The sequence below is a fragment of the Columba livia genome, chromosome 8, assembly GCF_036013475.1.
Source record: "Columba livia isolate bColLiv1 breed racing homer chromosome 8, bColLiv1.pat.W.v2, whole genome shotgun sequence".
Lineage (NCBI taxonomy): Eukaryota > Metazoa > Chordata > Aves > Columbiformes > Columbidae > Columba > Columba livia.
Window position 1 is genome coordinate 24,328,018 of NC_088609.1, and position 14,458 is coordinate 24,342,475.

At 40.4% G+C, this 14,458-nt stretch overlaps 1 protein-coding gene across 1 annotated transcript; it reads right to left on the bottom strand.

Annotated features, from left to right (window-relative positions):
* Window positions 1–1,746: 1,746 nt before the first annotated feature.
* DR1 (down-regulator of transcription 1) lies at window positions 1,747–13,134 on the bottom strand. The gene is made up of 3 exons (XM_065071166.1): window positions 12,907–13,134; window positions 7,142–7,305; window positions 1,747–3,897 (listed from the first exon to the last, which is right to left on the bottom strand). Exons 1-3 carry the CDS (start codon window positions 13,124–13,126, stop codon window positions 3,751–3,753), a joined length of 531 nt encoding a protein of 176 aa, XP_064927238.1. The 5' UTR covers window positions 13,127–13,134; the 3' UTR covers window positions 1,747–3,750.
* Between the last annotated feature and the right edge of the window lie 1,324 nt (window positions 13,135–14,458).

Here is a 14,458-nt window from a genome sequence, read left to right on the forward strand (position 1 = left end):
TCCCCACATATCCAAGAACTGGGATAACTACTTCCAATGACATTATTAATTTCCCAAAATTACTCATTTCTGTAGCTATGTTTGCATGGAACCAAAAAGAAAACCACTCATTTCAATCAGGAAAACAAAAAAAATATTCAAACTAAGCACAAACATTTTTTGAAAAGGAACCTATAGTTCCTGATTTGCAGCAAACCTCAGCTGGCCTAGGCTAAGCCTCACTGATACTCCCTTCTAATCACTGAGTTAGACCTGGAATTCTCCAGTCACAGCTGGCGCATTCACTGAGCGGCCTTTTAAGGCAAGTCCAAGGGATCAAAGAGCTAGACTGTCTAATTTATCTGTAGGCAAAATCCATCTTAAGACCGACCACTGACGTGCCCACTGTGTAAGCTGTAAAGTAAAACTTTTCCATCTTAAATTAATTGTGTAATACTAAAAGTAAATCAAACCACACCATTCTTAACCTTTCTTACATTCTTCCTTCCACATTGTTTTTTTACTTGGTTCACACAAAATCACAATCCAACACTGGGAGACTAAACTGAGGTGTACATTTTAGAATAAAGTTTTTTTCTGTGCCATAACGATCATTAAGTCACTTTATACCCTTGATTTGGCACCATTTCAAAACTATCAAAATATCAACACAGGCATTACTACGTAGAGTCCTCCTTAATGGAGGTACTTTTACAAGATCTGAAGAGCACCATTTGTAATTGTGGCTTCTGGAGACTTTTTCCGATCTTGCAGAAATTACTTTCCAGTGTTTCAATACCAAACTCAACTAGCCACGTTTAAGCAGTAGAATTCAAATAACCATTTTAAGTATTTGACGTCTAGGATCCTTAAGACCCCTCCTTTAAACGTACCTCAGTGTAGTAAATACCACTATATTCATTATCCACAATGTCATGCAGACATACGCTTTATTAAAGTAACAAAAGACAGATTTTGCAAGGAAGTCACTTAGTGAAAGCACTCTGAAACAGACTGTCGGAATAATTAGGGGAAAGCCACAGACAATCTCATTAACTCAGTATTTAAGACACAGACACATCCTTATATGTTTCTCCTGAGACACAGTAACAATACAGTTTACCAACCAAACTTTACACTACATGTATCTGGTGTACCAAAAAAAGTCAGTGGTACCACAGATTCAGAAATCTCGTCTCCACGGAACAGCTAGTACGTGGAAGCACAATAGGAAAGTAACACAAAATTCTTAGTTTGCTGAAAGCTCAGTGTGAAGATTCTCCCCCTGCAACTGCCAGAGTTCACTTCTCATACTTGAGGCGGAATGGCTGAATAAGTCAAGTGTTCCCTGCACAAGACTATCAACATGAAATTAATTCAACAGGAGACTAACATATATTCTTATTTCCCCAGCTTCTGCCTGTGGTCTTTCACTTTTTTAAAATGAAAGTATTTCTGTAGGTTATACCTGATCTATAGGGGTTTTGTCCAGCTTTTCAAGTTAAGAAGGTCAGGTTATAAAAATGCATATACATAAAATGCAATTCCCAAGAGGAAAGAGAGCAGGTCAAGCCCAGAAATATTGTTTACAAGCATTAAGAACCCCAGTAAACAGCAATGCCACCCAAGAGCACCCAGGTTGTAAAGACTTTGGTCACAAGAAGTGTTCAGTGGGCCAAAACAACAGCAGAGTTGAAATAGTCTTAACTTTGTCTTTTTTTATAAATGCAATGAAGAAAACAGACTATTCATTAAATATAAAAGCAATTTTATAAAAACACATCAGAATTTTATTGCTTGAAGAATATAGCATATGAAAAAGCACAAGAATGTCGAAAAAAAGTCACAAGGATCCAAACATATTACACCATACATACCAGATGCAGTAAAATGTTAACCTGAATTCTGCATCAGAAAAGAAAGGTGTGAAAATATACCTAATATTATTTAAAAGGAAAAGACTCACTTAAAATAGAAAGTGTGAAGGTGTTACAGTACAAATTAGAAAAGCCAACACTGCACATTAACATTGTATCACTAGACTAGATTTTCTACCTTTGGTACTTAAACCTTTACAGAAAACCACTTCCTCAGTCAAACCTTGCCTAACATTTTTCATATAGTATCCATGACAGGGGTTTTTTTCTTTGTTTTTCTTTTTTAAACTTAAACATTCAAACAAATACCTTTCTGAGTTTTCACAACGTTAATGCATTTAAGGAAGTGTTCACATTTATTCCATATGCAACTTAATGTATCTCAAATTTAAATCAAAAAGTCACTAAGTGACTGAGATCTGACTATACGCCAATTGTAGTTTGTTCAGATTTATATGTAAAAATGGACGTATCATTTTGTGTTTGCATCTGTATGTAAACAGACTGCTGCAGCCCTCCTCAAGAATTCAGACTAGAGCAACCTTCTGAGGACACAGGTTAATAAAACTACCCACATTGTTAGAGCTATGGGATCATCTACGGCAGCATGCAAGTGGCTTTTCTAGTCTGCTCAGATTAGTGTACCAGAAGATATGCCAGTATTACTTCAAGTAACACATTAAAACTCAGCAATGGACACTACTGTGCTTTATTTCAACACAAAGAACAGCTGCTCATCCATTAATCAACAGAATTTTCAAATCAACTATCAAAAGGACTACAACATCACTTCTCTTCCGTGTATTGCTGATCACTCTTGGGGAATAGTTTATCAAAAACCTGGACTTACCTATGAACAAATCTGAATGAAGAAAGTGTTATCTTTCAACAAGGTATCTTAGTAATTCGGTGTCAATCTAGTCTGGAGAATGTTAGCATTATGCTGACAACAATGACTACTCAAAGTTAAATAAATTCCCTCTTTTACGGTAAGCATGCTCTTAGCTTCGGCTTTTGCCTTCTTACGCTTGAATACTTTATCGTTCCCAGTTACGTCAGTGGAACCAAAACAGTTTTGTTTCATCAAGTTCCAGCTTTATATTTCAACAATATGAATAGATCTGGACTACAAAATACCATCAACAACAGTTAACATTAAGTTGGAGTGAAAGAGTAGAAGAGCTAGCTCTTCAAACCAGGTGGTCTTTGAAGTGAAATTTTCAGTTAGGACTGTCAAAGGATGCCATAATAAAACCATGGGTTTGTTTTTTCACCCCTATACAAAAAAATGACTGAATTTGTACAACTCCTATTAAACATACTTTTTCCTAGCTTGGTGAAAATGTATCATTTTCAAATTTTAACAAGTGTGGTATTTGAGCATATAATATTTATTGCCATATACATCCTCATTTAAAAAGAACTGAGAATTCAGACTCTATTATGCTGAACTCCGCTTTTTTCCCATTAACAGATTATGTCTACTGTACCACTGCCCCAAAAAACAATTAAAAATTCTGAGTAAGATTTTATAGTTTAGTTAAAAGGGAAGAAATGCAAATGTGGATTTAGAGCTTCTTGTATAAATCTCACTATATTTTATAAACTTGTTGTTTCTTGTAACACTGTTTATTGATCAAATAAATGACGCACTGCTATCTAAAATTTCCATATACACCATTAAAAATCCAAAGTTGATATGATACTGAACCTTAAATCTTCAAGAGTTCAAAAAAAAGACAGTTTATACATGTACAGCACACAACAGCAGACACCCCTAGAATACCAACTGCCAGTCCATGATGCATACAAACTTACAGGTAAGCATTCATTTCACTGTTTTCATTGTGCAGGAAAAATATTTCTTAGTAAAGACAAACTCAGCTGGTGTATTTCAGATATCATCTTCATCATCTTCATCCTGAGAGGATCCTGCCTGATTGGATGCACTGGCTGAGGCAGCAGCAAGCTGTGCCTGTTGAGCGGCTTGTTGCATCTGTAGCCATTCCTGCTGCGCCAGTTCTGCTTGCTGTTGTCTAGCCTAAAGACATGAATTTAATTGTTAAGGCCATACATACCTTGTGAACAACCTCTAGAGCAAGTTATCTTTAAAAGCACCTGCAGATTCCTTTTATATATTTTTTTATTAATTACACATACAAAAACACATCTAGAAGTACCTTAAATATTTACACCAAGATGTTGAGCTATATTCTCTCTTCCTCTGAAGAGGTGACCATTTTGAGGATTAGCAGTTACAAAAACAAAAGACAGCAGCTAGTGTACTCAAGTGCCATTGTAAGGATTGTGCTGAACCACTTAATGGAAAAATTAAGCGATGTAAAGCAATGGAAATTTTAGGGTTCTATTTCAAGGGATCTTAACATTAATCACAGTTCAGAGATGAGAACATTCTTACTTTTTGGTTACAAATACTAAAACTCACAATCATGAAGTCATCTAATGATACTACAAAGGCACACATTATTGCAAAAACGTAAAGCCATGATCTTACTTTGCTAAGCAATCTTTGGAAAGCAAAGCAATGCAAGGTCTTCCCAAATTCAGGTATGCGGACTGAAGGCACGGTCCTTTACTAGAAGGTACAAGATGTTCTAACAAAACATTTCAAATAGTTTAACCGGTGACCTCCCATTTTTCTATCCAGGGTTTTCACTTGTTTTTCAGCAACTCCTGTTGATTTCAACAGTATACTAGGCAATTGTGTTAAAAGTGAAAACTTCTATTTTGAGTGAACACTAGGAAAAAGTTTATAAGATTAAAAATCTTCAATCTATTTTTCTACTTTTACCAGTCTTCAGTAAGACACTAATGATTTCCTTTCTAATCCCATTGCACTCACTGAATTTTCCTATTTTTTTTTCCAAAGCATCAACAAATTTTACAGTTTTGCAAACCTTAAGATGCCAAAAGACAATGCTTCGGAAAACAACCAAAACCAGTTTTACCTACTTAGCGATGTGAAAAAATGGGCATCTTCCCTTATAAGAAATGTCACATTTCCTCAGTCTGTTCTAGCATTAAAATAAAATCTTTTTACAGTAGTAGAAAACTTTTCTTAATGAAGACGCTTCAGTATTTCAAACTTCAAGTGGTAGCAAAGTTACAAGCGTTGGAAAACAATTTAAGACATTGTAAAGTTTTAAACAAAGGAAGATAGCAGTATCCGTACACATAGGAGAGGCATCAATATTTAGCACACACAAGATAACAATAGGGCTCCCTACTGACCCCATAACAATTAAGTTTACTGTACATTCAACCAGGTGATACAAACCCATGCACCAGGAATCAGAGGCTCAGCACTTCACACTGGATGGATTGTTTTGTCAGTGCCTACCCTTGCTGCTGTATTTATAACAATATCCCTTAGCCATTTCAAAAAGGGAAAACAAGAAGAAAAATTGAGTCATATTGACTAAGAAGCTCTATAAGCATCTGGTAAACTTAACTCATCTCTTGCACAGATGAACTTTAGTGAGGAAGCTTCAAAACAACCCCCAAATCCATTAAGGGCCTTGTCTTGCATGGAAACCTTTAGACATGCATGAACGTTGGGATAAGTCATTCCACTGACTGCAAGTATTTCACATCATCCTAGCTACAGACATCAAACATTCATAACATTAACAGGCAAGTACTTCAAAACTAGAGCAAGAAGTCAGCATTAGTGTCATGCTCTAGAATATAAACAAGATTAGCACAAAGAAACAAACATGCACTTGTGTAACTATTTATAAGAATAATTACAGCACCTCCAACAGCATATCACAACTAGTATTTCTGAAAAATGAGAGTGCCATCTTTGAACCTAAGCAAAGATTTTCCATATTACCAAAGACTTCTTAAAAAAAGTCAATCATACAATCTTGTTCAACTTGCATGCATTGCTGTAATTTAAACATTAAGGCAAAGTATTACAGAATTTAAAAAGAGCATATCTCAAGGGGTCATTCCTTACATAAAGTGTGAGTTACAGAAGGTGGCCATGGTTTCAGTATTTTTTTTAATGTTATTCAGGAGCTAGTACTCAACACATTTTATCTTTGCTGCTTTTTCATTTCGTATACCATGGCAAGTTATTTGAACGAAATAGTAAATAAAGAACAGGTATCAAACTTAGTATTATTTGTAAGTCTCACCCTTAATCCAGAAGTAGCCATACCAGTCTGTCTAATGATAGCAGTCAAATAAAAGTTGGGCATACATAAATTTACCATAACTAGTTCACTGCATGCTGACAACGGCTGAAATTTTAAATGCCTTAAAATTCGTCGTGCAATTACGATTAAAATAGTTGGAATGTTGTAACATGAAAAACAACAGGTTTTGGCAAGATACAAGTATAACGAAGGGGAGAGAAGGTCACAGGCATCAGACAGGATAACAGGTAACTGAATAAGCATTTTCAGAGGAAACTAAAGTGATGAATTTGAGAAAATAAGACTCATGCCTTGGCTAAGAGGAAAGAGGAATCCAAGATAATTTTCACATTACTTAGAGAATGGTGGTCTTGTCAAACTAGGAGAATAGTAAAGAGAAAAATGGTGTAGAAAGATAAAGAAATAAAATTGTCTTTTAGCAACTTAAACTTGGAGATGGTCACAAACTACCTGGGAAAGCAGGGAGTGGAGAAGGCTGGGATGAAGGAGAGAATGTGTATGTGTGCACACGTGTGTGTTTGCACGCACAGGCAAACGATTCTCCTATGCCTGAACTCCTTCTTTTAAAATTTATGCATTAATTCACCCAGTCAGAGTCTTGCCAAGAGTAAAGGAAGATGAGAATGCACAAATTAGAAAATTTGAACAATTAAATGTTTCTTTTAAAGCCTAAGAAATAACATTTGTGCAATGGCAGAAATAAAAAGGATATTTTCAGTTTTTTAATGCATCAAAATTGGTAATTTCCTAGAACACCAGCTGTCATACTTTTATTTTCTCAGCCAAGTAATTCTTAATGTGTTCTCTACAGTGGAATGGAAGTACCTCAGTAGTGGCAAACACCCATGCTTTTTAAACGTAGAATATAAAATTCATTTGTATAAGAAGTCCCATATGTCAAATCACAAAAGTAACAAGTAGCAGCATCTTACTTGTTGACTTTACTTTCCCCGGTTCAAACAGGCCAACGTCAATGGCATCTTAGATGCCACAGTAACTCACAAGGAAGGAGACACTTCTTGAAGTGTGCAATGCTTTTTGACACTATATCTGCAGCATTAATTACCCCAACCTCATCAGTACAAGTATTGCTTCACTTACTTTTGCAAATAATTCCTGTTGCTGCCTTAGAAGCTCTTCTTCCGGAATGCCGAGGTTCTCCAAGCGTGAACTGGCCTTTCTTCTCTTTAGTGCTACTGTTTTGCATTCTTGTAAGACTTCTTTTACTTCACTGATATAGGAGCCAAACCCTAAACTTTCTAGAGCTAGAAAGAAAAAAGAAAACACATTGTTCATCTTTTACAAAACTTTTGATTAGAGATATCAATTTGTTTAATTAAAATATTAAAAAAAAAAAAAGTAGTAAGAAGTTTGATCACTCTTCTATCTGGTGATGAAAAATCTGCGTTCATAAGAAGATCTAACAGCTATTTTCCCTGTGTCTTCTCTTATGCCATTTAAGAATGTATGTTTTCAGCTAGAAAAATTAAGGTTAGTCAAATGCAACCAAATAAGTCCGCACTTGCAGAGGATTCAGGGCTCTCAGACCTGTTTTGCTAGAGACAGATATTCTTCAAAAGACATCTTTCCCCATCTTCTACATATCAGAATCAATAATTTATTAACCAAGAAGTCCTTCCTATCTGATTGTTAACCTTTAATCTCTCAGGGATTTTGTCTTTCCAGTTTTGTTGCAAGTCTTCCGTAGAAGGTAAATTAGCAACCTATAACAGAGCAAAAGTGATGCATGTAAAATGATCACAGATCCCTCAATTAAGATAGAAATCATTAATATTACCTTAGACCTATGAATTTCAGCATTTGCCTTTCAATACCTAAATTCATATTTCAAGTGCCAAGAAGCTAAAAATGCAGAGTTCACACATACAGATTTATATAAAATTATGTATGAGTTCTTCGTTGTTTTATTTCTCAACAGAAACCCTTTCATTTATCTCCACATGAAAATATATTCAGAAACTAAAATATTGCACTTTTATTTGCCCAAAGAAATCTGAAATGCAGCTATATCATACAATAACAGTTTTTTTAAAGAACATAAGAGTAACAGGAAGGATTATAAAAATCCAGGTGGAACACGTGACAAAAGGCACACTCTGTTTCCTCATTCACCATTTAGTACGACATGCCTCCACATAAACACACACCCCACAGCATAACCTGTTACAGAATATGCCAGACATATTACATAAACATCAATCATATTGGAAAAGAAGTCTCATTTTAATAAAACACCTGGTTCATTTCCAGTATTCACACAAATCAGTTTTCTTCACAGCATCATAGTTGTTTGTACTTTTATCTTACTTTATTTCAACCTTAAGTCACAAGCTATTCAAGAAATAGCAGTAAAATAAACTGCACAACAGCCATCAACAACTTGTCATAAACAAGCTCTTGGTTACACTAACTCAGACTATATTCTAACATTAATTTTCTAAGCAACCTTTTCCTACCCATAATTACAGCAGCATGCCATTGTATCATACACATAAACAGTAAGCCAAAGGCATTCTGTAAGGTTTCAGCTTCCAACCTGTACCCAAGAAGACCATTACTACACTGTCTTCACTAGGGCAGTATGGTGAAGCTGTCTAGTCATGCAGGACCACCATTCCTTTAACAGATAACATTTGGCAAATCTTACGAAAAATGAATTATTAATAACAAGAAAGTTGAAAGAAACTGATTTAGAGATAAGCAAATGACTACAGAGACAGTTTGTCAGTTCAGCCTCAGCCCACACACAGACACTGGAAAGACTTTTTTCAATTAGCTCACAGTTTCTACCAGAATTACCAAAAGCCTTCAGTAACTTGTTTAATCCAGCCTCAGCAGATAGGAGGCAAATCCATGTCTCACAGTCCAGAACTGGTTAGCTAAGCAGCCTATAAATATTTAAGAATGCATTTTAAAAGGTAAACCTCATATGCAGTGAACTATCCAAAGTCATCATTTTTTTAACCAAGTATAATTTTTTAAGAACTCAACAACTCTAATGTCACTAAGACAAACCACTAAAGCAAATACATAGGTGTTCATCAAAAGAACATTCACAGTGATCAGGGTTGGCAGTCTGTTGCATCAGAATATAAACAACAGCACAATCTGAAGTCACCAGCAAGATGTGTGTTTATAGAAATTTCAAATGGCCCTTAAAAGAAAATAAACTAATGGAAAGAACTTCCAATTATGTATTAAATGTAGAGACTTATATATATACACACATATATACATATATACACACACACATATATCCAAAAGAAAACTTGTGATATAACCAAGACAGATTTGTACAACTGTTCAACATAATAAAGCTATGAAGAGCCATATCTGCACCATAGGTCTAGTGCATCAAAATTCTGCTGGCTGTGAATCGACTTCAGAAATGTACTATCTTGTTGAAACACATCACAGCTTTACAGAACACCTGCACAGAAGGACTATGAATCCCTTTACAGCAGCATGGTACTAAAATGTGGGGCAAGCGATCGCTAATTTAGCAGAGCTACTGTTCCACCAAAACTCAGAGTCTTTCTGTTTCTTGAGTCTGAAATCTACATGACTAACCAGATTGCCAAAAATTCAGTACCTTACTGAGATTAGAATGATCACATGAAATTTAAACAACTGAATCCCAAAATACAGCATCTTTTTTTGGCAGGAAGAAGGGAAGTTTTCATATTTAAAAACACCAAATCACAACTTTTCCTCAGTCTCCTCCCACTCTTAAAGACTGCATGAAGATGCAGATCTCCAGTTAATCAGCTAAGCATAATTCGTTCTACACTTGATTTTTTTAATAAAATCAGGTCATTCATATCTGCGGTTTTTAATTCTTTATGCTCCTTTCAAAGAAAATTAACTTCCAAAGTAAAATCTCGAACATTAACAGTTGTTCAGGGTTTTTTAACCTTAAATGCTATCATAAGCACTGCCAGTAACCTAACAGTCCATGAAAAGAAGATACAGGATTTGCCATCAATCCTCAGACTACCTTACTGCACAACAGTTCTATGTAAATGAAGTAATCAGAGTAATCAACTTCATAACAACGGTGATTTAAAATCTCACCAATTTCAGAATTCAGTGGAAATTTAATTTCTCGTTAAAAGCCTGCTTTGTCACAACTCACATAACTATCAAATAAGGCTACTTTCTGTTCCAGGGTGGAAGGACATTCATTTCCGTATTAGAGTCCCAGACTCACAACCAGCTTCCTGATGGTTGGGATTCAACAATAAACATGGAGACTATCTCCACTCACGAGTATGATGTAGCCTTGATGCCTTTGGGTACTCTCCAGGGAAGCTGCTTTGTGTTTTATCACCAACAGTGAGCGCTTGGCATAGTCTGACTACATCTACCACATCAGATCTCTCACAGGATGCGGGAAGCCTCTCCATTCCTTTCCCTGTGCTGCTGACAGCACTGTGCCAGGCAAGTGTTTGTGCTACCACACAATGAAACACCCATCTGAAGCATAACCCAGTGGCAACATTCTAGCTCAGCACATGGCCACACAATCATTTAACAGTGCAGCAAAGGAGAGGCGTCTTAAGCACCACTGTTGCCAAACACCTATAACAGTGACCAAGTTTCAGATTACTTCTAATACAGTCCAATGGCTGAGCATCACCAACTGTAATGTCTCCTTTCCCTTCCTCCTTCCCAGCAAAACACTCTTCCTGCTCCTTGCTTCCAATCCAGTAATTTCTTTTTCACAGGGACAGTCAGGTCAGCAAAGTCACCTGACAGAAAGCTGCACTTCCCCCTAGATTCTCAGAAAGCAACAGCGTCAGTTGGACCAGCAATTGAGAGATCCATCTCTAGGGAAGTTACAGAGATTCTTCTTGGCAGCAGCCTGTGTTTAGACTGGACCAGGTGTGATGCGATGGCCATCAGTCTCATTTTACTTCTAAATTAACTAGTTTAAGCATTCAAAAGGAACAAGATACCTGGATGACCACAACAAACATACTTCAATCACTTAATTTGTTAGCATCACTGTCATGAAGCTACACTGAGAGGCAGTTAGCACAGCCAGGACCAAGAATGTATGAAGACAGATGAAAGCTAAAATGCTACGCCTGTATACATACAACTACCGTTTCCAAAGTCAGTGTTCTAAACCCTCACAGCTCACAGAGTGATCATCTGCCAACTGACCAGCATCCGGAAGAAGCTAATAGCACACACACCTCCCTAAAGACAACAACAGCAAAAAAATCCAATAACTCCTTCCACATCCAGAGCATTACAAAAACTGATACATTGCCAAAGGTCTCCTTAGCAATAACTGACTAAAAGTACACATCTAATTTGAAAATAGTTTTTCTTCACTCTAAAATCTGGTAATATGAAGACATAGAACCCAGCAAAATGCTTGGTTTGTGACCATCTGATGATGATATGCACATGCACCTGTGTGTATATACACACACATTTTGGTTTCAGTGTGTTTTCCAGAGGATCCAGGCTACCCCTAGCACAGCAATAGGTCAAATATTTTTCTAAGGACCACAGCTACTGAGCAAAAAAAAATCTTCATATGTGAATTCTTGATTGTCCTTAACCTTAAAGATCGTGTGTATTTCTGTGAGTTCAAATAAGAAATGAGAGCTGAGCTCAAATGCTTGGGTGGTCAGTTGAAGGAACTATCCATGTATTTAAAAGCAACATACCCAAAGTATGCCTGCATGTGCAAGCACAAGTTTCACTCTTTATATCCTGAGCTTCTTTGACAGAGTTGCTCTGCTAAACTTCTAGACTTACCTGTATTTTATTTAATATTAGAGCTCATAAAAGCTACATATTTTCTTTTGTTGTTCATAATCCAGTCAAGCGCTCAAAACTCTTCTGGTGAGCAAATTAATACAATCCAAAGGAATCAGATCTTTGTGTGTGTGTCAGAGAATCATTAGAAACAAACAAACAAACACAAAACAAACAAACAAACAAAACAAAAACAAAAAAACCCACACTTTTTAAACTAACTTGATACCACCACAGCCCTGAAACTAGCTCTACTGTAGATGCTATTTTTAATATCTCTACCGGGCAGCAAAGTACTCTTTCACTATTACCACTATAAATTTCTTTCCAGCAGACACTGGTATCAAAAACCTTTGCTTAAGCAAAGTGAATTACTCCTGACAAAAGATGCCTGTTGCAGACTTAACAATGAAGCAACAAAACTCCTTATTTGTGGCAAAATTTAAAGAAAAGCAAATGAGAGGCAGAGAGCAACAGAAAGTGGAAGTCAACAGCAGAAAGAGATGCAAGGGCATGAGTCACATTTAAATGTTTTCTACGATAGAAACAAACACTTAATGTTAAACAATGAGACTCCAAGGTTAGCCCTAGAGAAATACTTCACTCTTTACGGGATCCAGACAGAATGACCCTGGATAAAATCCTGGGCCCCACACACCCAATCTTTTGTCATTCTCCAAATCGAAAGGCACTTAACGAGTCCAAGACCTTAAAGCAATCTGTAAAAGAGATCTGCAGAACCCTTCGAAAAAACAGACCTGTTTTCACGGGTACCAAAGACGAACGGATTCGGTGACTTCGCTCGAAATATCAGAGAGATCTCTGAATGGCAAAACGAGAGCTGGTTTTGAGCACACTCACCGGCGGCTCTGAGCACACAAAGACACCCTTCCCTTGCAACGCGACTGACAAGCCAGACAGCACAGCCTTCTACTCCAGACCCGCAGAAGACGCTGCCTTTTGTCTGCCGTGCCGTTACAAGACAGCACCGAGGGAGACGCCGCAGGAGAGCAGGAGCGGCTCGGAGCCCGCCGGGGCGGCGGCGCAGCGGGCAGAAGCACAGCGCCTACCTTGTATGACATGCTCCGGGGAGATGGTTTTCTTCTCCGACTTGTTGCAGATCTCGTTGGCCTCGGAGGAGATGAGGTGGATGAACTCGGTGCAGCAGTTGACCACCAGCTCCCGGGCATCGTTGGCCACGCGGACGTTGGGGAGCGTTTCTTTGATCATCTTGTTGATGGCAGCCCTGGGGATGGTCAGGTCGTCGTCGTTGCCCGACGACGAGGCCATCCTGGCTGCCGCCGGCTCCCCGGGAGGCGACCAGCTCCCGCGCTCAGAGCTGCCTCAGCCCCCGCCCGGGGCTCCAGCGCGCGGGGAGCCGGCCAGGGGCGGGCGGGGCCGCGGGAGGCGACGCTACGGAGGGCGAGCGGGCCGGGCCGCCGGTGCGCAGAGCCGGGAGCGCTGCTCGGGCTCAGGGCTCCCTCGGCCGCGGCGTCTGCCACTGCCGCCTCTGCCGCATCCTTCGGGCGCGAGCGCCGCCGCCTTATGAACCGCCCGAGGGACGGCGAACGGACACACGGCCCGGCCCGGCGCCCTCAGCCCCGGCGGCGTCCGGCCCGGCGGGGAGCACGGCCGCGCGGCGGAAACGCTCTGGCTACGGGCTCGACCTGCGAGCGACGTCGCTTCCGCCGGAAGCCGGAACAAGCCTCCGCCGCCTGCCCCCACCCGCCCGGGGAGCGCCGGAAGCGCTGGCGGCGCGCGGCCCGCGAGGCGGCGCCACGTGCGGCGCTGCGGCGAGGCGCGTGTCGGGGCGCTCGGGGCCGCCCGTGTGCCGCGCGCCGCCTTCCCTCGGGCTCGGTAGCGGCGGCTCCCGCGCGCCCACCGGGCTCGTTCCCAGCGCAGGACGGGCCGCTCGGGCCGCCCCCGCCGCTTGTCCTCGAGCCGCAGGGGCTGCCGTTGCGGCTGGGTCTGCTCAGGAGCCCCCTGTGCAGCCGCGTTTCCTGCCTTCCGCCCCCCGCGGCCCGCAGCAGAGGGTTGTCTGAACACTGCAGCGGGTGTGGTGGCACGTTGGAACCACAGCCCTGGCCGCTGCCAAGGACAAAGCCGCCCGGCTCCGAGCTGTAGCCCAGAGACAACCCCACCTGAGCCACGCAGAGAGGGGGGCACCAGCTGCACCCCAGGCTGCTGACAGGTCCTGCTCTGGAGGTGTCTCTGCCCTGCGACACACCGCAGCCCTTGGCAGACAGCAGCAGGGCCTGTGGCTGCACCCTGGCGTGCAGAAGTGGCGAGTGGCCGTGCTCGCTTCAGCCCCCGCAGCACTCTGCTCCCATTTCATTCCTGCCCCCCCATCTGCAGCCCAGCCGCTAGCTGCACCTCTGCCCCACCCCCACACTGATGTTGGGGTGCAGGCACCAGCTTGGTGTTTTACAGAAACACGCAGTCGGAAGAGACCCTCGATCATCAAATCCAACCCTAACATAACTCTAGCACCAAACTATGTCCCCAAGAACCTTGTCTATGTGCCTTTGAAACACCTCCAGGGATGATGACTCCACCAGTGCCCTGAGCAGCTTGTTCTACTGCTTCACAACCCTTTCTGTGAAGAATTTTTTCCTAATATCC

Bases quoted from the DNA above. Each gene is read 5' to 3' on its own strand.
- DR1 (XM_065071166.1), bottom strand. From the start codon at position 13,126: ATGGCCTCGTCGTCGGGCAACGACGACGACCTGACCATCCCCAGGGCT. The intron at 7,306-12,906 runs GTAGGCGCTGTG...TTTTCTTTCTAG, and splicing joins CCCGGAGCATGTCATACAAG to CTCTAGAAAGTTTAGGGTTT. The intron at 3,898-7,141 runs GTAAGTGAAGCA...TCATGTCTTTAG, and splicing joins AACAGGAATTATTTGCAAAA to GCTAGACAACAGCAAGCAGA.